Genomic DNA, 26122 nt, shown 5'->3' on the forward strand with positions numbered 1-26122 from the left:
AATAACTGATGAAATAACGATCGAAATACCTGATACCATAAAATATTTAGAGACACGTCATGTGGAAACCAAAGCCACCTGAGAAAGAATTGAACACATTTTCCTGAGGCTGAAGACCTTAAGTGAAATGAAAAGAACTAGAAATGGAAAACCAATCTATTCACATAGCATGTTCTGTGGTATATTTATAATTACAATTTTATCAATTAAATCCATCTGAAAATAAAAGGCAGTGTTGACTACCACTAGAAAATTGCAAATAAAATGTTTAATTTCAGAAACTTGAGTTCACCATTTATAAATACACTAAAACATAGTAAATGCAAAATTAGATTAGGCATAGGTACAGTATTTTAACAAAGCTACAACTTTTCTAAAAGGTCATAGACAAATGATGACTTGTTTCCCAAAAATATGCAATGAAAACTGAAATGAGAAAATCATTCTTTCTAGAGTTAAAAAAACAAAAGAACAAAACAAAAAACCAACCAAACAAACAAACATGGAGAACGTTCCTTTCAAATTAAAATCCTGGCTATTTTTTTAAAAATCTTATTTGAAGTGTTGAGGGCTCTATATCCCATTTTCCTGATGGACACCAACAGTTAAGTACCAACCCTACTACATAAAATTCTAAGCAGTGCACCATATCCATAAGGCTATGATGGAAAATCAGAAGATCAGGTATTTCTGTACTAGAAGCTTTAAGACAGGCTGTTCTACACAACCAAAAATTACATTAGGCGTAAGAGCTCATTTTTTTACAATAGGGAACCTTATAGTTTCAATGCACTAAAGATTAGAAAAGGCTTCAGAATGACATTTCAGTCTTCATGGTAAATTTCTTGCCTTTTTTTGTACACAGCATTAAATAAGAAGCATTAATTCACAAACTTTGATAAGACTTCCAAAAAGTTTTTATAAATACCCAGAATATTTCTGTAGTTCAGTTTAAGTGTAAAACCTGGACAAGAGAATCCAGAATGGGAAGTTTTACAACCAATTGCTCTATAACTGACATTCCATATAACTTCAAATTTAAGATTCATTTTCAGATACAAAGTCAATAGTCTCCTGTAAACATATCTGCTTCAATAACTCTTCTTAATCCTTTAAGTACTTTAGGGCTTGCAGATTAAAAAAAAAAAAAAAAAAAAAACACATGACAAAAAGACTGTTTGAAACCCATCTTTCATGTACAGCTTTAACAACTACAAAAGCTGTTTTGTTGCAATTAAAGCAATGTTCAACTAAAATACAGTACCTGGTTTATGGTTTTTACATAATAATTGAATAAAAAACTACCGAATAGAACTGTTTACATCTTTTTTTTTGCCATTCTATTAAAACAAATGACTGAGCTTTTTTAAAGTCCATTTACAATTATGGATTAAAACCTACATAATTTTGTATAATTTGACAAGACAGGCTACCTCTAGTAAGAACTTTTAAAAAACATATATACAATATCTGGCCTGAAGTACTATGAATAAGGCACATGTAGACATATTGAAAGCTGAAAAAAATGAAACTAAAATTTGGAATTATAGTCACTGATTAGATGTCATACATGGCCCCTATTGGAGCAATTTAACAATCCGAGTTATAGACAGTTAATATCCAGTGAGCAACAATAGATTTAGTCTAGCAGTTTGTTCATTAGTTTCAATACTGGAAGTATATTAAAGGAAGATTGACTTTCAAAAAGATAAGCTTTTCAAAGTGTTCAATCATTAACCTTGACTGGCTAAAGTTGTTGCTTTCATTGGATGTACTGAATAATCTTTCTGAAGGAACGATGCTTGGTGGGCAACCCAAGAACCTGACAGCCAATTTTGACAGTACTGGCCAAGATGACTTCTTAAAGTTCCAGTAAGTTAGAGGATCACAGTTATGCTCAAGCACTTCTTCCTCCAAGTAAGAAAGGACCATCTCCTCTGGTAACTTTGCTCTCTCTTTCAGGTCTTTTGTTTTCTTCATGTCACCCATGAGTGACCAAAGATTATCTTCCTCATATGAATTTGTAGATGGTGAACCTATATCACATCCATTGGAAACAGGTTTATCATCATTTGAGGTAGAACTCATTATTTCCAGCTCCCTGATTAAGTCTTGTTTGTATTGTTCAGCCTCCTCTTCTGTAAATAAGGATGTTTTATACCGGGGATCCAGAAGTGTAGCAAAAATGTACCTTGGATCATGAAGCGTGGAGGACAGTCTACTCACCATAGCTTCTTTCAAAGATTTCAGCATAGTATCTATGCCCATTGTTTCTTCAAATAGCATTTCTATTTTCCTGTTGAGTATATGAATCATTGGAATCACTTGGCTGAGAGTAGACATGTGCGTGCTCATCTCCCTGCTTGCAGCTTCGAAAGGTTTGAGAGCGTGACACACGGACTGCATGACTTCCCACTGATCACAACTTATGAGCTCCCGAAAGCTGCACTCTATTGACATCTCATCAATCGCTCTTTTCTGTTCGATAAGACGTTCAAGCATATGAAATGATGTATTCCACTTTGATGGAACATCTTGTATTAGCTGATGCTGAGGCAATTCATACTCTTTTTGCAACTCAGCTAACTTCTCTTTTGCTTTTGCTGACCGATGGACGCGTTCACAGATCTTTCTTGCAATACTAAGCAAATTCTGAACCATTCTCTGGCTCTTAATAGCCTCATTTACAATGACATTAACAGTGTGACTAAAACATTGTACACTTGAATGATCACCTTCATTTAAAGTTTTCTCTATGCTCTGATTATCAGTAACAGTAATCCCAACCTGAAGGCCAACAGAAGTAATCCATGTTTCCCACCAGTACTCTAACTGCTTTTGAATACTGATTCCATTGTAATCACAATCAATCTGTGAGACATTTAATAGTGCTGAACAATGGTAATCCTCACACTGTGGTCGAAATGAAGACTCAAATGTTACCCAATGAGCTGTCAGAGTTAGATACTCTCGTGTTTGGTTGCTCATCCATATTCCAGACGTAAAATGGATCACTCCACTTTCAGCTTCTTTCAGATGTGAAATAATTATTTGTTTTACGTTATCATACATATCTGGAATTGCTGTTCTAGAAAAGTACGATGGAGAAGGTAAAGAATACTGAGGTTGCAAGTATTCAAGCAGCCTGTTAAAGCCAACGTTGTCTACAAAAGAATATGGCTGGAGGTCAAGTGCAATCATTTCGGCTACAAGACTTGTGATTTTTTTGGCAACTGGGTGAGAGTCACAAAACTTGTCATTGGTTTCATCAAAATTTGAAGATCCTAGTAATTCTGTGCTCAGTGGCATGTGATTATCCGTAGATGAGGATAATACTGTCTCTGAGACATCAGTTTTCAATACATTGTTATGAAACCTTTGTAAATGTCTTAGAAGGCAACTTGTGCCTAGATTTGTTGGCTTTTTCCCCCTACTTATTGTACGTCCACAGTGCATGCATATTACTTTTGTTGAATCTGCAGAACAAATTGAAAAGTGATTCCACAGTTTTGAGGTCTTCTTACTATTAACAGGAAATATAAGTTGATTATCATGTGTAACCATTGTAGGCAAGTCAGTCAACTTTGAGGATGAACATTCTGCAGAAGCCAAAGTGGCATAAGGAGAATTTGCCAAACTCACATCAAGAAAGCTCTTTTGGTTTCCAACGACATCAGGATGGCGTCTATATAGATGTCTCATCAAGCAGCTTGTGCCCACATCTCCTTTCTTACCACGACTTATCATACAACTGCAGTATCTACACACTGCTTTTAGACTGTCTGCAGGTGACAGTGAAAAGTGATGCCAAACTTCTGATTTAAGCCTCTTCATAATCCTTTTGTTTTGCTGAAATACAGCAGTAGGTTCAAATATTAGTGGGCCTAATCCCTCACACTGTTTCTCAGGAGAGGAAACAAACGAGACTTCACCTATATCATCAGAAGATGACAGCATAGAGTCTTCCACTAGAGCATCTCCAGAAGAGAGATTAGTATGGATTTCCTCAGAGATTCTGTCTGGAGAAGAAGAAACAGAAGTTGATTCTTTCACTAGTTTTCCAGGAGAGGATGACATAGAATTCAGATCACTATCTGAGGGTAGTAAAGAAGGCAACAGAGTTGGAGGTGTGGTATAGAGAGGTGGTATGCTGGTACCACCCCCATTCTCTTGCAGGACAATGGAACGATGGGCTCTCCACATATGTCTTATCAAACAACTTGTTCCCAGGTCTTTTCCATTTTTTCCTCTGCTGAATTCATTCATGCAGTGGATGCAAACAGCTTTAGAATTATCTAGAGGTGACAAATAAAAGTGTTTCCAGACAGCAGATCTCCTCCTGGAACCTGATGTGCTCTTTGGAATGACAACAGCTTTTTCTGCTACATTCTCCACAGTGTCATCATACTGGTTATTGGGTAGCTGTGAAGATGACTCAACCATGACTTCTTCTTTGCTGCACTTTTCAGAAACTGAGAGATCTGGTATTTCTTCAGAAGAAACAATAGAAACAGATTCCTCAATTATTCGATCTGGAGATGGTATTTTGGAAGCCATTTTCTTGACCAGTTTTATAGGGGATAACATAGAACTCAGATCTCCAACATCTGCGGACTGAGGTGGCAGTAACAATGTAGGTGAAGAAAAAGAAGGTATACCTGGCATACTTCCATTTTCTTGAATGAGTACAGTGGGATGTGCCCTCCTCACATGTCTCATGAGACAACTTGTACTCAGGTCCTTTTCATTTTTACCCCTGCTAAATTCTTTCATACAGTACATACATATCGCTTTAGTGCTATCTCTAGGAGATATAAAAAAATGGTTCCAAGCAGGTGACTTTTTTCTAGAGCTTATGTTTCTGCTAGAAAGGAGGCTTTGTGTCACAGCTTCCATTGCTACATCATACAGCGTACTACTATACTGAGAAAAAAGAGATCCATAATCATCTTCATTTTCTGTAGATAAATATTTGCCAGGGTTGTTGGTAATGAAGTTCTTTTCTTTGTCTTCTTGTTCATCACTGCTGTCCGCATGTTTGAAATCATCTTGTTCTGTCTTGATATCCATTCTTTCTAGAGTACAATTAATGCTGTCTTCCTCTTGCTCTACTTTTAAGTTATTGATTTTACCCAATACAAAATTACCATCCATTCTGGGGGAACCTGCTTTACTCTTGTCCATGGATGACAAATTCTTCTTGCCAAGTCTTCATTTATTAATAAATACAGACAATTTAAAAGATTATTTTAAATTTGATTTAAATGATGTATCTTGTATACTGAATGCACAAACACAAATGTGCATATGTGTCAAAATAATCTGGTTTATGAATTCTGTTCCCGTGTTGTGCATAAGCAAATATGATCAGTCATAAAAATGCACTTAAAAATTACAGACCTAATTAATGGAATCTCATTTTTTTTCCCAGGATCAGGACATTCTTGTCATAGATTAATGTTCTCAAAGACAGCTACTATTAAATGCTTCATGTTGTAGACATAATCCTAAAAAAAGAATGTTCTCTTTTCTTGTTGAAGGAAGCCATTCTGTTCATCTTGATTGGGCAACTGCAATTCTTCTGCACCATCTAGAAATAGAAAAAAAAAAAAAAAAATCAGAAGACAAAGTTGACTAACACTCTAAATAACTAGCAAAGGTGAACTGGAAACATGCACTGGATGTTCTATGGGGTTTTGTTTGTTTGTTTTGGGGGGGGAGGGTTTCTGGTGTGGTGGGTTTTTTTTCTCTTTTTCTCCTTTCAGATAAAAACAGTTAAGTGTACTATAAAAAACAACAACAACAAATATTTACTTAATATATTTACTATGGGCAAATATGTGTCTATACATGCAGCTCTGGTTCAGCTTTGACAAAATCTAGATTCCAAGCGTCACTTTTATATTTGCTTGGACATACCTATACCTCATCCTACATCTTAACCACTGCATAATCATACATATACACATATATACACAAACATATACTACATATGTGTCTATATGTACAGATATATATGAAGACAAGCAGGCATCTAGTCACACTAGCACAGAAATACATACTTAAAGCTAAATGTTAATTTAAACTACTGTACATTGAGCCCTTCATTACTGAAAACAGTATTTAAAAATATAGTATTTTACAAGAAACTTCCGTAAGGGTGTCCAGTGTTTAGTGACACTGATATCTCTGTTCCTTTGACCGTAGTCTCACATGGTTATATTCAAGCCATGACACTCCCAGACAACACCATACTATAGAAACAAGCTACTTTTGGAGTTACATGACTGAAAAATGCAATGCTGAATTTAGGACAACTCGCTATGCGATTGCCACACATACACTGAGATCTCCCAAAAGCACAACAGCATCACTCAGAAGCAAAAATCCATCCAGTGGCACACAGAGCTGCACAGGGCAGCGCCGCCAGCTCAGGTTCCTCACGCACCCCCACAGCTGTGCTAGAAAGCACATTCACACCAAGACAGCCTATATTTCCCTCATGGCTAAAGATTTCCCCCACCAACAATTCCAATACAAAAAATACTTTTTTGAAGTACAGCTGCATATAAATCACAAGGCAACAACAGGCTCAAAAACCAAAAATCCTCGCTGGCCCCACACAAACCTGAAGAACATGTCTGCATTTGTCAACTGCTTTTTTTTTTTCCTTTATATTACAGTTCTATCAGAACTCCAAATTTTGCCAAACCCTTTTCTCACTCATTCTCTTGTGCCATTAATGTAGTTATTGGTACATTCATTCAAGATAACCATTTTTTCACCACACAGCTGATGCTACACTATGCAGTCCAATCTGTGCAAACTGGATTTTAAGGGATTCTTTCTCTCCAGCTGAAGACAAAACATAAATTTGATTTGGTTATTTAAAAATTTCTCACACAATTTTCATGTGTTACTCAAACACAAGAAAGATTTCAGCAGACAAAAGGTGAAAATAGCCATAGCTATAGGACATATAAAAAAAAGTCTAGGTTGTACTCATACAGCCATTTCCCCCCTGTATCAAGACTAATGCCATATTAGCTTTGTAACCTAGTTTAATTAATATTTCTCTGAGGCCTGTTTACAAGAGAGATCAGAAACACTTTTTATTCTGTGGATTTCAGATTTCTGGAAAGCCTATTGTAGTGAGAACTTCCTTTTCCAGTGCAGGAGAAGAGGCAGGGAACAGGGCGGGTAATCAGCTTACTGCAGCTCTTTTAAGTAAAAGGAGATGGAGCAGGCAGAACTTGCAAAGAGGAAGGCAGTAACTTTGTTTTTCTTTCTGTTAAAGCTTTAGTATTTGTAGTGTTTCTTTAAAAAAAAAAAAAGTTTTCTGACAACAAGAGATATGAGGGTTGAGCATGAAGAATGTCAGTTCTAATGAAAGGAGACTTGAAAAACCTTAAATTTCCAGGAGAAATTAATTTAATTAATTAATTTAAATACACAGTATTTTGTACACGTTTGTGAAATCACATCTAAGGCAGCAGAAACTAATTTTACATTACTCAGTATAAGACTGAATGAAACACAAGTTAATGATCACACAGGTATTTATGATATAGCCAAAGACTGTCAACATTTTGAAACAGAAATCAATCTAAGAGGATTTTTTATCTTTATTTTGATCTAATCTGTGAATTTGGAGCTTGTACTACAAACAGGAAAAGCAATTATATACAATATGCTGCTGTGACTTAGGATCACAGAACAGAAAGGCTCACAAGCAAGTGACTCCATGCAGAGCTTACAGAACATAAATTATGCATCTAAGTGCCAAGTTACAGTATGGACATCACAGATTCCTAGTTAGATACGAACACAATACACACATGCATCAATTGACGTAGGGTTTTGATGAAGCTGTGCACAATTTTTTGCCTCAAAACAGGTAAACACATCTCTAGCCTACAATTCCTGTAACTTCTTAACCATGCAAAAACAATTCTAGGCTTTGACCAGAGAAATCCATGGAGACACTTCACTTGTCCCTGTCCTGATAAGCAGTCACTGTTTACACAGTGAAGTATAATATAAGGCAGCTGTGATGGGAAGATTTGGAAACCTGATAGATGAGACCAGTTGCAAACTTCATAACAATACTTAACCAGACTGACATTCAATAACAATATTCATTGCTAAGAGTTCTTAATCATTATCAGCCACTATCACTACATATTCAAACAAGTAGGCCCTAATAATCTTATACTAAATTAGCTTTGGGCACAAAACACCACTGAGCTGATGCCATGTGGCTAAATACAGATGGCTATAGTCCTTGACGGCCTTAGTTGCTGAAGTTGAGGTGAACAGGGGAGAAAGCTATCCAGGCTCTGAAGCAGAACCAGCGGTGGCAGGTTTCATTTGTTCCTATTTCACCTATTGCTGTTGCTGGGTGTTTTTAATGCTCATAATCTCCTCCACCAAAAAAAGGGTGTGGGAAGCAATCTCATCTGCTCCTGACATTATTTACCTTCTTTTCTTTAGGACCAAAAACTGTTCTTGCTCCACCAGAAATCTTTCCTGCTTTTTCTGTATGCTTTGTTTTTGCTTGCAGATTTTGCTGCTGGATTTATTGATTTACATGTTTTTCTGTCCCCTACTTGTGCAATTAAATATAGCTCTCCCTTAGCAGCTACATAGTATTTCTATAATTATGCTTACCTATGACACAAAATGTTTTCATATTGTTAGGAGGGTTATGCTATTAGCAATGTCATGAAGTGCTTATATACTGTGGCGAGTTACACTGTTTTAGTGTACTTATAATTGAGTTTAAGGCAAGAAAATATTAATTAAATCATGTCCACTTTATTGCTGCTACAGGTCTCTGGCTACATAGTACCTATTTTTCTGGGCATTCTTGCTGCGTTCTAGAAATGCAAAATACGTTATATTCTTCAAGGAGACTTGTTAGGGCTGCTCCATCACTTTCTGGGAAATCCCCAAAGTTAGACGCCCCTTAAGAGATTTTTTTTTCCATTTTCTTTAAAACATTGAAGCATGATCCCTATTGCTTTGAGTGTTACTACACTATACCATAACATTACGTCAAGCTCCCTTCAAACAGCCTTGAGAGTTCAACCCAAATTTCCTTTAGAATACAGTCCCCAAAATGCTCAGGGTTAGAAAGAGATGTTTTTCATCTCCCCTTCCCATGCCAACTCTATATAAGAGTCAATATATTTCAAAATCAAACAAACCACTCCATCCTATTTTAAAATCTTATAGTAACCTAGAACAAAGTATGAATTTTGTTATGACCACCTTTACATAGATTATTTACCCTTGGACATAAGCTACTTGAAGTTAAGGACTACTGATAAACAAACAGGATATTCAATGAGAAGGAAAATGTTTTCAAAGGTGCAAAAGCCTACAGCCAGTCAGTTCAAATTTAAAATGATGAATGCCTTTGAAATCTCCCCAATTAGATACCAACAAGTAGCAAAACAACTAATTAAGAGCTACCTTGCAAGAAAATCTCCAAAGAAAATAAATGGAACTAGAGGACCATTATCTGCTCAAATATACTACCCTGGACTATTAGCTCCTGAGCAGCTGTAGATAGTCAGCAGTTTGCTGTGGCAAGAAACTTGCAAAAACATTTTATAAGATTTTTCCATTCAAAATGGGATTACTGAAAGTGTATGGTAGTTGACAAGAAGCGTCAGAAGAATGTCTCTGATCCAGAGTGCCACAGCAGGCTGCCATGACCAGAAGAAACTACTGCTGAACGAAGGGGTAAAAAAAGACAAACACCGGTGTCTTGGGATTACAGAGGCATACATTAACACACAGAGAAGTATGAAAAGTATGCAAGAGCACTAAGCCATGAGCAGATTATTTGTTTGTAAAGCACATAGTGGCCTTCAAGCTGTAAACAATTCTAAACTGAGCAGTTGGGCAATATCATGGACTTGATTCTATTACAGAATCTTAGGGCTAGAAATTGTCTAGAAAAAGTAACTTAAACCAAAAAACTTTAAATTACTATAGAAGCGCATACAGTGTACATACAAACACACACACTTGCAAAATGCAAGAGTAGCTGTTTCGAGAGAGAGCAAATGTGGAGACAGTGAAAGAAACACTATTTACTGGCTTGAAAAAAAAAAAGTAGTGACAGATTTTGAGCGTGGGAGGTACATAAAAGCACATTAAAAACAATTTGCAGAAACAGATGTCAGTTTTAGAATAAATAGTGCTAATCTTGTTTATTTTTGGAAGTGTACAGGCATCATTAAGAACATCAAGTAAAAAGAAAACCCCCATAAGCAATACAAGCAATATGAAACTGACATTTTTAAGAAATTATTATTAGCTTCCACTTCAATGGCAGGTACCATACTAATTTAGGAATATTTGCTAAAAAGCCCACACAAACAAGAACCAAAACAAACAAAAAACTCCAAAAAACTGAAAACAAAACACACATCCAAAAATGTGTATCAAACAAGCAGAATATATTTTTAATATTAAATGTATAGCCTAGATTAACCTCACCACTTCTCAAAGTTACAAATCCTTTGAAGAAGGAAAACTAAGAATGGTGACTTTTTTGTTTTTTACAGAAATTTCCTATGACAAAATATCATTACAAGCTCACTCATAAAGAACTGCAAAATCTTACGAGATACTGAGTGATTAAAACATGGTATTAGAAGAGATCGCAATAGTAGCACATTAGTCCCACTCTGAAACAAGGCGAATCCTGCGCTCCAGTCTCACTGAAGCTCGCAGGAATCTGCATGGACCTACAAGCACGAACTAGTGGATGCAACAGTGTAATTGGGATCGAAGTACAGAAAGCCAGGCTTAATAAAAGAAACAAATTGTTCTGAACTTGGTGGGAAGTAAGATTTGTAGATGACTGCCAGGATAGAGAAAAAGAGGAACATAAAGCCACCTTTCCTATTCCATTACTTTTCCAGCCACCCAAAATAAAAATCTTACACTAACCGAAAACTGTTGCGGTTTTACAAAGGTATTCTCTCCAACTTGCAAAGTAACCTCTCGTTTTCACAACCCCAAATGTTCCACCTGGACACAAAAGAGTAAAGTGTGGAAACAGCACCACCAATACTGTACATTACTCCTTGTTGACAGGAACAGTCTTCACCCTAACCAAATACTGGAACAGAATATAATAATTAGGACAAGTAATATGAGACATTTATAGTAACCTTACGTGAAAGAGTTCAAGGTTATAGGAATTTGTGAACAGAAATTATGTAAAAACAAAAAATGGAGAAGCGTATGTAGGGGAAACATCATCACCAAAATAATATCTACATCAATTGAAAAAAAAAAAAAGAAAAAAATAAAGAAAAAAGGGCATACACAGAAAAAGAAACATACGACAGAAGCTATTCCCTTTTTAAGTGTTCTCTTTTACTGAAAACTCCTGATGTTAGAAACTGAAAAGTACTTATATTTAAAATTTCAACTATTTACCTTGCCTTTTTCATTATATCTTGAAAAATGTGATATGTGAAAGTAAGAAAACCACAACTTTTTTGAATATCAGCCGAGAAATCATATCTATTAATAGGTTTGGCTCTTGTTCTGTCAAAAACTACTGCTCACATTAGGAGGGCTGTAATATGTTTCATCTTTTGTTTTTGTTCCGTCTATTCTGCTGAGTTTTACACGGTCATCTCACTTTGCACCTTATCCAACAAGGTCTCACTCTCATTAAGGCTCCCTAAGTACTCCTGAAATGTGTAAAAAGGAAAAAGAAAAGCTCTTATAATTACTTTGCAAGTTCCATTTTGGAGTGAGACAAACATTTAGAAAAATGCTAATTTACACATAGGGAACATTCATGAACAGTTTTGTATGTTTATGTAAACAACAAAAGACTGATTCAGGTAGACTAGGGCTGGTGGTGGCAAGGAAAAAGCAAATCATAAAATGAAATGCTTAAAAAAAAAAAAAAAAAGGAGGGGGGATTATTTCCTCCAAGGCTGCAGCATTTCAACAGATGTGTGACCAGTCAAGTAGGATGCCACACGTAGGAGCTGTAACAGGCTGAGAGGCAGGAACCAGGCAGCTCCTGAGGATGCTGTGATTGCTGGGATTCAGCTACTGGAAGAACAGGGCAGCTGGTGCCCTCAAACTCCCTCAGTCCTGAGGAGAAGCCAGGAAAAATTACAAAGAGAAAATAACATATTCAGAGTAACACGTAAGGAGGGAAACAAAAATGTGCTTTGGAAAGTGATGGGACAAAGGTACATGCTCAGAGGCCTGGTAGATAAGGCAGGAGGAATGAGAGCCCTCCAAGAAAGGCATGTGATCTCCCTGGTGCGTTCATCCAAGATACAGAGACTTCCGATTTATCCAAGTATGAAGATAATTCATGCATCTACATGTTGCTGAAAAACTCAGTGTTTGGTGTAAGCTGGGGCCTAAATCAGTCATCACAGACAGAGAAAAAGCAAAGTGTGGAGAGCTGACTATTATAGCCATAGTCATCATTAGACTCTGGGTACTCAACCCTCATTACAAATGCAATAATTTAGCTAGAGACTAAAAAGTTAAAAAGACTACCAGCTGGATGTAAATATTCACCCCTTTCTTGCCTCCTGTCCCCAAAACATCAAATAATTTTACTGTGAACATAGGCTATTTTATATTAAGCAGTAAAACAGACTTGCTAGTGTCAAGTTGTATATTTTTAGTTTAGCAGTCTCTGGACTCTTCTGTGTCTTCTATTTTCCCCACCTCCACCAAATTAACAATAATGGAGGAAGATAACAATCAGCAGCACAGCTCAGAAGTGATAGCTTTAGTCTTAGACTCTTGCTAAAGGGACAGAGTCAAGTTAAAGTCTAACCAGCACATGGACAACACTTAACGTTGCACAAACTCAAACTCAAGCTCAGCTTCTTACTCTTTTAAAACCTCGTTTGTTTTGTACATCTGTTTTCTCCTCTTGCTGCTGTAAACATCAAAAAGTCTATGGTACTCTGTTTACTGGTCATTTTCAGATGTTCCCTGAAGCCTCAGGAAAGATTCAAGAATTCAAAGCCTCAGCTTTGTACAAATACCTTCATCCCAAACCCTAAATCACCTGCATCACAGTGTATGGACACAGCGTGTGCACCAGGTCCCTCTGCACAAAACTACATTGGGGCATAAAAGGGGTGAAAACAATTCATGACTATGGCAAAACCAAAGAGAAACGGCATGATTTCCACATTAGCATAATTTTAAAAATACTTTGAAATAGACAAAAAGCAGAAACGAAGATTTCATTTTCAAAATTAATGTTTGTTATTTTTTAAAAAATAGGATCTCATTCTTAATTCAGTTCTTACACCAGTATATCCTCAACCATAAAACTTCTCAAAAAGATTGAGATAATGCTTTTGACATATTATACATTTAATATCCATTATTTGTGAAGTTTTATATAAATGAGGATGTTTGTGTTAGCAGGTGTATTATTCACATCTGGCTGACATTTAGTTCTGACATCCCTGTTTCATGCCCAACTGGATTTGCAAAACTTGTTCAGTACCCACATGTTTCATCAGACCTCAACACTACATACTGACTTATCAGTACATTTAAGAATAAAATAGGTGTCTGACATAGGGTAGGAAGTCAAAACTCAAGCTTATTTCTGGAGACATCAGTCTTCATAATTTAATTGACAATTTATTAAGTGTATATCTATTTGAAGCATCATCCTTCACCACCTGAAGCCCATAGAACAGAAATCCCCATTCCACATTATTTCAAATAGAATTTATCTTAAAAGTAAAATAAAAATGCAAAGCTTAAACAACAACAAAAAAAAATCACTTCAGCCAAAACAATGTCGTTCCCAAGTTTTATATTAAAAAATAAATATCACTGTGTTACATGTACCACCATACATAATATTATGTATCAGCACAAACAGTAATGTTATTCACACCCACAACCACCTGATAAGTCTTTAATTGCCACTACTTTTTTTTTCTTAGTGCACTAAAAATACCATCAGATCTCAAGTGAGGTTCTCTTCCTTCACACATCCTTTGCTAACTTCCCACAGCAGCACGCTAGAAGAAAGGAGGGGATAAAAAGCAGGTTGCACACATGCTAATCATTTCTGTTCCAGCTTTTACTAAGAGATCACTCACAAAAAACATCTGTCACAGTAAGCAAATTATGTCAACATTTTTCTAGAATCCAAACTGTCTCTTACATGTTGAGGAGTTCTCATTATCTGGTATGATACTACTGAAACAATGTTTGCAGGAGATGTTTCTATGCCATTGTTCACACCTACCAAATGTCAGATCTGTCATTTTTTAAAATGCTGATGTCTTAAGGAATAATTTCATTAAAACTTCAAGCAGGAATTTCCTGAATCTTATCTATCTAAATGAAAGCTATAGATTATACCCTTATTTTGATACTTTTATCATTTGCATTTTCTGACAAACAAATATTATATGCTAATAAGATGGGACAGTTCTTAATGCTACAAGAGATAAGGTGGTTTTCTTAAGAAAAAAAAACTGTTTGGCTTACAGCATTTTTAATGCAGGACAAAGCTGCTTTTAGTATCTCATGCTGTACAATTTAAGACTGCAGGGAGGTGAGCAAAGGTTGCAGTAACAGAACAGAAGGGTAAAATACAGAAGACAAAAATAAGAACAGAGCAGGGAAGATGAATCAGTATTATCATGGAACAAGAAAAAACACAAACAAAAACATAGTAACAAGTTCCAAGAGAATGAAAGACAAAAGACATTTACTCCACGTTGCTAGAGAACAGCAGCCTGCTTTCAGAAAACTGTTAGAAAATTCAAAGCAAAGCTTCTCTGACACATCTTTTCTCCATGTGATCAATTCCTCTGCCTAACCTATTACACCCTTCTGCTCCTTCTCTTGTGCAGTCCGTAGCTGACAAAATAAATGGGACAGGATTAGAAGATCCTTCTGACTAGTCCACCTCTCTAGCTTGCTAAATATACTAGAAAACATCTGCTTTTTTAAAAAAAAAATTGTTTGTTGTAGGTTTTTGTTTTGTTTTTTTTAATGTCTATCTTTAAACTCAGTAAGAGTGAAACTTTAAGCACTTTAAATATTATTTCAGCTAAAAATGAGACACGTGTAAAGGACCAAGCTGAGGGTAACAGAGCTGAATAGGCAGGATGATGAAGAAGGAGAAAGCAGTTGGGAGGGGCAAGCTGTGACATGTACACAGTAAGTCTTCTCAAAACTCTTGCTGAAAACATCCATGTAAGTATAAAGTGAAAAAGCCTCAAAAAAATGTAAATGGGGCATTTACATAACGTAATATTATATTAACCTGTTTCAACTGTAGTTTTTCTAAAATTAATACATATATATATATATATCTCCGTTGAACTGCTAAAACTATCATATATATTATTATCTATTTTGGTACTAACCAGATCAAATCTGAAGAGGTCTGTTAAAAAAAATCCTTCATATCTACCTATTGATCCACTTCCGTGTTTGTACTCATGCTAGTTAGTTACATGTCCTCAGACAGTTTCACTTGTGCTATGGAGAGATCTTCCACAATTTACATATATTTTATTCATGTACGTGTAATATAACATAGTACTATACTTATATTATGTGTTTGTATCCTGAAACATTTGTGCATATAAAGACAGGTCAGAAAGAAAACACAGTTCATAGTCCCCGTAAAGACAAAAATACTTTCGAGAAAATAAACAGTAGTATAAATACTTCATAGGGAATTTTTACAGCTAAGCTTAATCCTTCTTTTGTCACAAAACTTTATTTCAAGTCAGAAGGTATCCTCAATTGCAAATGATTCTCCAAAGAAATCTGTTTCTTCTCTGTACCAGGTTATCTTCTTTCTTCCTCATGTAGTAATTTGAAGAAACAGAGATTTTACTTGAAGCAAGGAAAATACCATCTCTTTTCTAAATACACTAAATAATAGTAAATAACATTCACAATACCATCCAAAAACATTTTTATAGCGCTCAGAAATATTTAGTTTCATCTTGCCAACAAGCACAAGCACTGCAACAAGAACAAACAGATAACTTTAAAGCCAAGCTTCCATATCACATGCAGGCATAATTGATCATGCCCATGATAGGGATGAACTTCTTACGTCCATTTCAAGCATTTTTTTGCCATTCAGTGTAAGTAATTTGTACATTCATTAGTAGCATCTGACATTTTCACCTGATATCCCAGTTTAAAAACCAATGGCCTCAACTCTGTCCCTCTCAAAGCAAACATTCATATTCATAAAAGAGGGGAAAGGGACAGAGAACTGAGTGTATAGAACTCCTTCTTCACTTGTCAACCAGCCTGTCTCAGGCCTCCACGGCAAGGGGTCTTTTTGCCACCCCTTAAGCTCTTTTAGGGACATATTCTCTTTGCCTTCAAGGCAAGGTGAGACATCACAGCAGATCCAGCTGACACAGAGAAGCAAGCCAGGAAAGCCGACATTGTTTCCACTAGCACCACAGTGAGCATTAGCAGGAAATCCAAAGAGACACTCCTGTCCCTGGCGAACAAATAGCTCAGTCTTTCTCTCTCAGAAGAGATGGTTTATAGGTGAACCATCCTAACACTGTAAACACAGATTTTGAGAAAATACGTTTTTGCTTGAGGAGCTATCGGAAGAATTTTAATTGAGAATAAAGTTTTTTGCAGTTCCTATTCTAACCAGTGCAGTTCATGAGCTTAAATTCATGTAATGCAACCGGTAATTTAAATAAGTTTTATAGAATAAGGTTATACAGGTGTTTTATTCAGAGTAGGATCCAAGACATTTTTAGTACAAGAGCAGGTAACAAAAGGATAGCCTTGCTATTCCTATTTGCTTGATTTCTTTTATTATACAGAAATCATAATACAGGGTGTTTCAAAAAGATGGACCAAATTTCAAAGCAGTATTATTATGTAATAGGGTCCATCTTTTTGAAACACCCTGTAATTATTTTATTAAACCTATTTTTTTTTAGGTATATAAACGAGAAAAACATTTAAAGAAAGGAGAAGGATCAGGAACCTCCCTGTTTTTTAAAAGTATCATTGTATTTCCTGTCCTAAACAGAATAGAACCTCAATTCCGCAGCTTCCCAGTGTCAAATGCAAAGATGCTGCTGAGAGCATAGTCTGTAACCTGTCTGGCTCCCCAGTAGCTGACCCACTTCTCCTACTATTTCAGCAGCGACTAATGCAAGTCACAAGAAGTGAAAAGCATTCATGTAATGAGTATTACCCTGTTGCTTTTTGGGTTGTGGTTTTTTTTTTTTCTCCTATCTGTAGGTACACTCCTACAGTTATTAGCATATCACGTTCCCACCTGTAATGCGGAAGAAAGAAGGGGAGAAACAGAGTAAAAATAGAAAATGTGATATGATTGCCATTATATGTGTCACATTTCAGCAAGGATTTGCTATTCCAAATCTTAAATTAAAAAAGTTCTCAAGAACTAGGAGTCAGTAATTGGGTGAGAGGTATAAACAAACAGCAGTTTCCAAACTGCTGTTTCTTCTCTCACCTCCTCTTGACATGTCTAACACTACTAGATCCCTTTAATCAGGAACTAGATTTTCTTCAACATAGAAGCTACTGCAGAGCACTGGGAGACTTCAGTTCTTACAGTGGTCACTGAAGGATGCAGACCAATAACATTTCAGACCTACTAAAATGTAAAATTTTAAGAGAGTAGAAGATAACTTCTGGAGAGCAGAATATTTCCATCTTTATTCTTAGGAGCCTCTTCAGCTCTATATAAGTACCCATACTACCAAGAGTGCCTTCTTAATCACAAATGAAGAACATATCATGGACAGAAGGAACATTTGCAAAATGTGCTATTTCTGTGGGCTGCAGCACTCAACTCTAGGAGCTAGTATGCAATAACTTGTTCATTAACATGCTGCATGGTGCAATCTGTACTGGTGAATACATCACATAGTGCATATTGATACACTGAAACAGAGAGGAAACATAAAGTCAGTCTTCAACAACTGTGACATGAAAGAAAAATACCCCAGCAGGGAGTAGTATGAGATAATTTAAGATTATGTACTCAATATATTCCTCCTATTTCATATTTCCCAATATAAATGTGTAAAAATGACTGTGTTCTATTAAACCTTCACAAAATAGTTAAAGAAAAAAAAAATGTCACAAGGAATTCAAAATATGTTCTATAAATGCACTTTTAGGCTGACCAAAATTATCTAAGCTCTATTCCAGAGTGCTTACAACCTAAATTTCAATGAAGCACACGACTATCAAAAAAACAGGTGATAAAATGAACACACTTTTCTGTCGGAGCTCATATTGGCATTTAATTTCTTTAAGACTAACCACTTACAGATTTTATTATGTACCTGAACAACTGAACTTGCAGTCAAAAGTTATTTCACCTAAGATTATAATTCAAGAAACAGTTTTTGAAGACACTAAGACCAGATGCTCATTTTCAGCAGACAGGTAGTACTAAAGTGGATATTTTCATTAAAGGCTTTTAACCTTGAAAGCCAAATTAGAAAGACACTTCAGCTAGAACTATAAAATGCTACAGTGCTTGACATCATATAATGGAACGGTGCAAGGTATAGGGTGACCCTCAGATGGGTTTATTAGAATACAGCATTAAATATGCTAGAGCTAACATTTGGATATTTTGGCAAAGCAACGTTGTCCCTTTCAACAAATTTCTTTACAGTGGTCTAGAGCTGACTCAACAGGCTACTGCAAACAACGACTACTCTTGCCTGCTCTTTGGCTATGCTATGGACTGGGAAAGCAGTTCATTTTTGCTTGGACTCTGTTGAAGAATGATACACAAAATCCCACACACTTTCTGTATGTGTCACCTAGGAAAACCTTCCTTCAAGAAATTAATCTGAATCACGTTATGAGGAAAGACTGAAAGAGTTGGGGTTGTTCAGCCTGGAGAAAGCTCCAGGAAGACCTTATAGCAGCCTTCCAGTACTTAAAGTGGACCTACAAGAAAGCTGGAAAGGGACTTTTGATAAGGGTATGTAGTGACAGGACAAAGGGTAATGGCTTTAAGCTGGAAGAAGGGAGATCCAGATTACATATAAGGAAGAAAGTCTTCACTCTCAGGGTGGTGAGGCACTGGAACAGGCTGTCCAGAGAGGTGGTAGATGCCTCATCCCTGGAAACATTCGAGGCCAGGCTGGACAGGGCTTTGAGCAACCTGATCTAGTTGAAGATGTCCCTGCTCATTGCAGCAGGGCTGGACCAGCTGATCTTTAAAGGTCTCTTCCAACCCACACTATTCTATGATTCCACAAAGACTTTCTAGCTCAGTATTTTACCTATATTAAAATGTTGTCCATCTGTGGCTAACATGCATGTTACCCAATAGTACAGTCAGCTTATTTGAGGTGAGAGGGGGAGAAGAAAAAATAAACAGAAAGCTCTGAAATAATATTTATTGTTAATCTACATAGAAATGTTAATCTGCATATGAAAAAAAATTTTGTACTGCATCTTACTAAGGAACCTCAGGCTTCCAAAAAAATCTATACTCAACAGCTCAAACTGAATATATATTAATATATTAAAAAAGTTTCAAACAAAAAAGTAAAATTTACTTTATCAGTGAGGACATGAAAATCTGAATAAGGTGAGCTTAATTTGAGTATAGGATTAATGTAGCACGCAAGTTACTTGCCCCGTTCTAAGAGACAGGCTGAAGGGTAAGGATATACATAGGCCAGCTGTTACCACTGAGTAAGAGGTGCCCCACAAATTATAAACTGGTTACTATTACTGTAACACTGTAAAGATATCCAGGCTTCCAAACTCAGTTTTTAAGTCCCAGGTACTCAAACAAAACTCCTGCTAAACTATTAAGCTCCATAGAAGTCAATGCACAGGCATACAATTATTCATTACCTTTATCCATTGGCTGACTCTAAGTTAATAACAATGATAATGATACAAGACCCAAAACAAACAAGCTGACCACTAACTTATTGAGGAAAAATAAACAAGCAAACAAAAAGCACTTACACATCTCTTCCACTGCATCTAGGCGGCTTCATTTGCGCTTAAATACTTCCTACTCAAACTTAATGATGACGATTGTATCTGAGGAAAAGAAGAAAGCAATTCCTTTTAATAATTTTTTTTACTCATTTTAACTGCCACAGTGGCAAGTCATGGGATGTTTCAGGTATCTCTCTAGGTCATAGCTAGGTCATAGGTATGAGCTCCAGCTCATACATGACTAGCTCTCACATTTTTTTCAAAATTCCTGGCCCCTCATAATTGTCAAGAAAAATTAGACATTTTACACTCCAGAGCTCCAAAGCAAAAAAATCTAAATACACCCCTCCCAAGATGAGTACTAAAAAAATTTAAGTCAAATTTTTGTACTTGTCTTGGTGCTGCTCCTTTTCTTTTTTTTTTAATGTTTAGGGATGACTCCATCTCAGGAAGAATGAAACCTAGTCTACACTACATGCAAGATTCCAAAGGAGCTTGCTGACACCTTCCAATGCACTACGAGATTCATCTGGCAGCTTTTTCTCCATGAACTAAAAACACTGTTTATACACTGCACCTAGCACACAATTAATCAACATACAATAGCCTAGGATCAACACAAGATGATCACCACTCATGTATGAGAAAGGAATGATTGCAAGTGGAGCATATTATGTCAGATATTTCGACTTAGCAACAAAATAGACCTAAACAGTCCACCACAGCACCTACTTTTGGAGTTTCTCAACTTCAGTCCCACTGACCGTTATATAGACGAGTGTCATTGTGAAGACACCACAGCTGCTTCATTGGCCTGGTACACTACAAATATACCCTGCAAGAAATTTTTCTGCCATCTCAGAAAATGTGGAAAGTCAACTTTGACTTCAAATCCAAATGCAGAAAATGCTGGACTCTACAATGTTTAGTGGTCAGGATGCTGCTTTGTCCTCTTTTCTAAACTTCATATGGATCAAGTGTGAACAGGTGTTAAATCAGCAAAGCATTCTCCCCACCAGTCAGGGCTTAACCATTCTTGTTTAGATTGTGAGACGGTGTGATACACGTATAAACACACACACACACACATATATATATACACACACTTTTTTTTTTTTTGCTTTGGGAACACTTCTCAGAGAGTTGAAAGTCGTGATTCCTGGCTTATAGTGCATTATTGAATGCACTACATATAACCTCTTTTACTGACATTTTCACTTAAAAATACTTCCATACTCCATCTAAAGCAAGTGAAAACATCTCCAGAGCTGTGCATCTGGCTAATTTGACTGTTGAGACACTTCAGCTGTGACTACTACAGCGAACATTTCATAGAACCATAGGATGGTTTGGCTTGGAGGAGACTTTAAAGATCATCTACTTCCAACCCCCTTGCCATGGACAGGGACACCTTCCACCAGACCAGGTTGCTCAAAGCCCCATCCAACCTGACCTTGAACACTTCCAGGGATGGAACATCCACAGTTCCACCAGACAGCCTGTTCCAATGACTCACCACCCTCATGGTGAAGACTTTCTTCCTTATATCTAATCTAAACTTACCATCTTTCAGTTTAAAGCCATTACTCCTTGTCCTATCACTACATGCCCTTGTAAAAAGTCCCTCTTCAGCCATCCTGTAGGTCCCCTTTAGGTACTGGAAGGCTGCTGTAAGGTCTTTCTGGAGCCTTTTCTTCTGCAGGCTGAACAATCCCAACCCTCTCATCCTGTCTTCATAGGAGAGATTCTCCAGCCCTCTGATCCCCTTTAGGTACTGGAAGGCTGCTGTAAGGTCTTTCTGGAGCCTTTTCTTCTGCAGGCTGAACAATCCCAACCCTCTCATCCTGTCTTCATAGGAGAGATTCTCCAGCCCTCTGATCATCTTTATGGTCCTCCTCTGGAGTCAGTACAACAGCTCTGTGTCCCTCTTATCTTGGGAGCCCTGGAGCTGGACTCGGTACTCCAGGCAGGTCTCACAAGAGCAGAGTAGAGCGGAAGAATCACCTCCCTCAACCTGCTGGTCATGTAGCCCAGGATACGGTTGGCTTTCTGAGCTGCAAGCACACATTGCTGGGTCATGTTGAGCTTCTCATCAACCAACACCCCCAAGTCCTCCTCAGGGCTGCTCTTAATCCATTCTGCAGTCAGCCTGTATTTGTGCTTGGGATTGCCTGAACCCATGTGCAGGGCCTTGCAACTTGGCCTAGCTGATCTTCACGAGCTTCACATAGGCCCAATTCTCAACTCTGTCAAGGTTGCTCTGGATGGCATCCTTTCCCTACAGCATGTTGACCACACCACACAGCTTGGTGTCATCAGCAAACTTGCTAAGGGTGCACTCAAGTCCCACTGTCCATGTCACCAAAGATGTTAAACAGCGACAGTCCAAATAATAACCCCTGAGGAACAGCACTTGTCACTGGTCTCCACTTGGACATCAAGCCACTGACTGCAACTCTCTGAGTGTGACATCCAGCCAATTCCTTATCCACCAAGTGGTCCATCCATCAACTCCAGCTTAGAGACAAGGATGCCATGCATAACAGTGTCAAATGTCTTGCAAAAGTCTAGGTAGATTACATCAGTTGCTCTTCCGGTATCGACCAACACTGTAACCCCACTGCAGAAGGCCACCAAATTTGTGAGACCAAATTTGCACCTAATGAAGACATGCTGGCTGTCCCCAATCACCTTCTTATTTCCCATGTGTCTTAGCATAGTTTCCAGGAGGATTTGCTCTATGATCTTGCCAGGCAGACAGGTGAGACTGAATGGCCTGTAGCTCCCTGGGTCTTCCTTTTTTCCCTTTTTAAAAATGGAGGTTGTGTTTCCCCTTTTCCAGTCAGTGGGAACTTCACCAGACTGCCACGACTTCTCTTCATCCACCAGTTGCCTCAGGACCCGCAAAGGCATCCCAAGTCCCATGGACTTGTGCACCTGCAAGTTCTTTAGATGGTCCTGAGCCTGTTCTTCTCCTACAGTCAGTGGTTCTTCATTCTCCCAGACCCTGCCTTTGCCTTCTGTGACTTGAACTGTGTTGCTAGTGCACTTGGCAGTGAAGACTGATACAAAAAATCATTTAAATAATGTATACAAAGAAGAAGGTGTTAGCCGAGGAGACAGAGATCCACCCGAAGCAAGGTGCTCAGTAGAAGCAGTTAGGGAACTCTCTCAAGATCTGGATTAACTCCTGAGGCAAAGCAGAGAAGTGAACCTGGCTCTCCCACATTCTTTGCAAGTGCCAGAGCCATCAAACTATAGCCAAGACAGAGTACAAACAATGCATCTCTATCCTCCCACCCCACAATGTCTTCCAAAAACAACACCAAAATCTCACAACCCTTCTATGCCCATTCTTTCATTTGTTAAACACGACTATAAAATAGTTCCGAGCTGGGTCAAACATTTCATTCAATTCAAATTAATGCTTGGGTTTTCCTGATTGTTTATTTTAGTGAGAAGAATAACAAAGAAAAAGTCATTTTAGCTGGATCTGAGCTTATTTTCTTTAGAGGCAATCAGTAATTCAGAAAATAGCATACAGAACTACAATAGGTAAGCAGTGTAATTACTGAAATGGTAACTAAATGAACATAGAATCATAGAATGTCCTGAGTTGGAAGGGACCCACAAGGATCATTGAGTCCAACTCCTGTCCCTGCATAGGACAACCCCCCAGTTCACACCATGTGTCTGAGGGTGTTGTCCAGTCTCTTCTTGAACACTGACAGGCTTGCCACCATGACACCTCTCTGGGGAGCCTGTTCCAGTGCTCCAGCACCCTCTGGGTTAAGAACCTTTCCCTGATGTCCAACCTAAATCTCACCCAGCACGTCTTCCTGCCATTCCCTCAGGTCCTATGATTGGCTGCCAGAGAGAAGAGATCAGTGCCTGCCCTTCTTCCTCCCCATGTGAGGAAGCTGTAGACCATGATGAGGTCTCCCCTCAGTCTCCTCTTCTTCAGGCTGAACAAACCAAGTGACTTCAGCTGTTCCTCATACAGCTTCCCCTCCAAACCCTTCACTGACTTCATAGCCCTGTTCTAGACACTCTCCAGTAGCTTTATACCCTTTTTGTACTGTGGCACCCAGAACTGCACACAGTACTCCAGGTGAGGCCGCATCAGTGCGGAGCAGAGTGGGACAATCACTTCCCTCGCCCAGCTGGCAATGCTGTGCTTGATGCACCCAGGACACGGTTGGCCCTCTTGGCTGCCAGGACACACTGTTGGCTCATGTTCAAACTGCTGTCGACCAGAAACCCCAGATCCCTCCCTGCAGAGGTGTTCTCCAGCATCTCATCCCCCAATCTGTATGTACGGCCAGGGTTGCTGTGTCCCAGGTGCAAAATCTAGCACTTGCCCTTGTTAAACTTCATGAGGTTGGTGATTGCCCAGTTCTCCAACTTATCCAGATCCCTTTGCAGGGCCTCTCTGCCCTCGAGAGTGTCAACAGCTCTTCCCAATTTTGTGTCATTAGCAAACTTACTTAGTATTCCAGCAAGTCCTGTGTCTTTAACGAAGACATTGAAGAGCACTGGCCCTAAGATGGATCCCTGCAGAACCACGCTAGAGACTCATCACCAGCCTGACATAACCCCATTTACTAGAACCCTTTGAACCCAGCCTGTCAGACAACTGCTCACGCACTGCATTGTGTGTTTACCCAGCTGTGTGCTGGACATCTTGTCCAGGATGAACCTGTGAGTGGCGGTATCAAAGGCTTTACTGAAATCCAAAAGGATCACATCTCACTGGCTTCCCTTGGTCAACTAGGTGGGTCACCTCGTCGTAGAAGGAAATAAAGTTTGTTAAGCAGAATTTTCCCCTCATGAACCTGTGCTGGCTGGGACCAATGACTACATTGTCTTTCAGGTGTTTTTCAATAACTCCCAGAATAATCTCCATAATTTTTCCAGGCACAGAAGTGAGGCTGACAGGCTTGTAGTTGCCAGGGTCATCCCTGTTGCCCTTCTTGAAGACTGGGACAATGTTTGCCAGCTTCCAGTCATCTGGGACCTCCCCAGGTTCCCAGGAGTGTTAAAAAAAAAAAAAAAACATGGAGAGAGGTCTCGTTATGACAGCAGCCAGCTCCTTAAGCACCCTTGGATGAATCCCATCAAGCTCCATTGACTTATAGGGACCTAGCTGGTGCAGCAAATCCCACACAAGTTCCAGATTGATTGGGGGTTTATAATTCTCGCAGCCACGGTTCTCTAGCCCTGGGCTGTGGACTCCTAACATATTTGGAGCAAAATCGGTACAAATTCTTTGATCCTTTTCATATAATGTTAATTTTAAAGATCTTCTTCCATATATTTGCAAAGAATTACAGAAAAGTATTCCTAAAACATGTCACAGCTGCTAAACAAAGTCTATTTTCAGCCATAATTTTCAAGCTATTGACTACTGAAATCCAGAACTGACTTTTGAATTAAATGTACAAGAAATCAGAGTACTCAGTGCAAAAATTACTCTAATGCACAAAGGGAAAAATATATCTGTGTGACACTTGTGAATGTAAACTAGCAGGCATGACTTCAAAAAAGAAAAAAAAATCCAACAAGCTTTCAGGCAAATATAACAGCGAACTAGTAACCCCTCTAAATCTTCAAAGAGGGATTGTTCAACCCTAAATGTCATTACAAAGCAAAGGGGAAGGCAAAGAAGTGATGGAAGGGAGGCAAGTGTGCAGGAATAGCTAAACAGAGCACAAGGGTTGCAAGTTTAAACAAAGATTATGGGAATATCTAAATATTTCTTACATCAACATCCACTGAAAACCAGTCTCACACAGGTTATAAGAAAGACTGATACTTCACTTTCCAATATGTTGCTCAATATCAAAAATTCCCAACTTGTTCTGAATTATCACACTTGAATGAAAATAAGGACCTTAAAAATCAGGCTATTTCCCTGTTGTTGTTTTAACAAGTCATCATACTATGTTGTCTCATTAAAAACAAGTAAACAAACAAAAAAAAACACAACAATGAAACAAATGAATATTACCATGCTTAAAACTACTTAAAACTATGTATCAGACTACATAATTGAGAATAGAAGTTCCTCCACCTCAGGAAAAAAAAAACAAAACAAAACAAAAACAACCTATAAAAC

At 38.0% G+C, this 26122-nt stretch overlaps 1 protein-coding gene across 3 annotated transcripts in view; it reads right to left on the reverse strand.

Moving 5' to 3' along the window:
* Window positions 1-248: 248 nt before the first annotated feature.
* ZBED4 (zinc finger BED-type containing 4) overlaps window positions 249-26122 on the reverse strand; it is a 29296-nt gene continuing 3422 nt past the window's right edge. Inside the window, exons 2-5 of one of the 3 annotated variants that reach the window (XM_071803404.1) lie at window positions 20029-20106; window positions 13997-14060; window positions 10969-11140; window positions 249-5590 (exon numbers count right to left, since the gene is read on the reverse strand). In XM_071803404.1, the coding sequence (XP_071659505.1) occupies window positions 1666-5184 (3519 nt within the window). In that variant the 5' untranslated portion in view covers window positions 5185-5590; window positions 10969-11140; window positions 13997-14060; window positions 20029-20106 and the 3' untranslated portion in view covers window positions 249-1665. The remainder of the gene's footprint in view (window positions 5591-10968; window positions 11141-13996; window positions 14061-20028; window positions 20107-26122) is intronic. The other 2 variants (XM_065862672.2, XM_065862674.2) reach the window with 2 other exon arrangements.

This window comes from Patagioenas fasciata, chromosome 1, assembly GCF_037038585.1.
Source record: "Patagioenas fasciata isolate bPatFas1 chromosome 1, bPatFas1.hap1, whole genome shotgun sequence".
Classification (NCBI taxonomy): Eukaryota; Metazoa; Chordata; class Aves; order Columbiformes; family Columbidae; genus Patagioenas; species Patagioenas fasciata.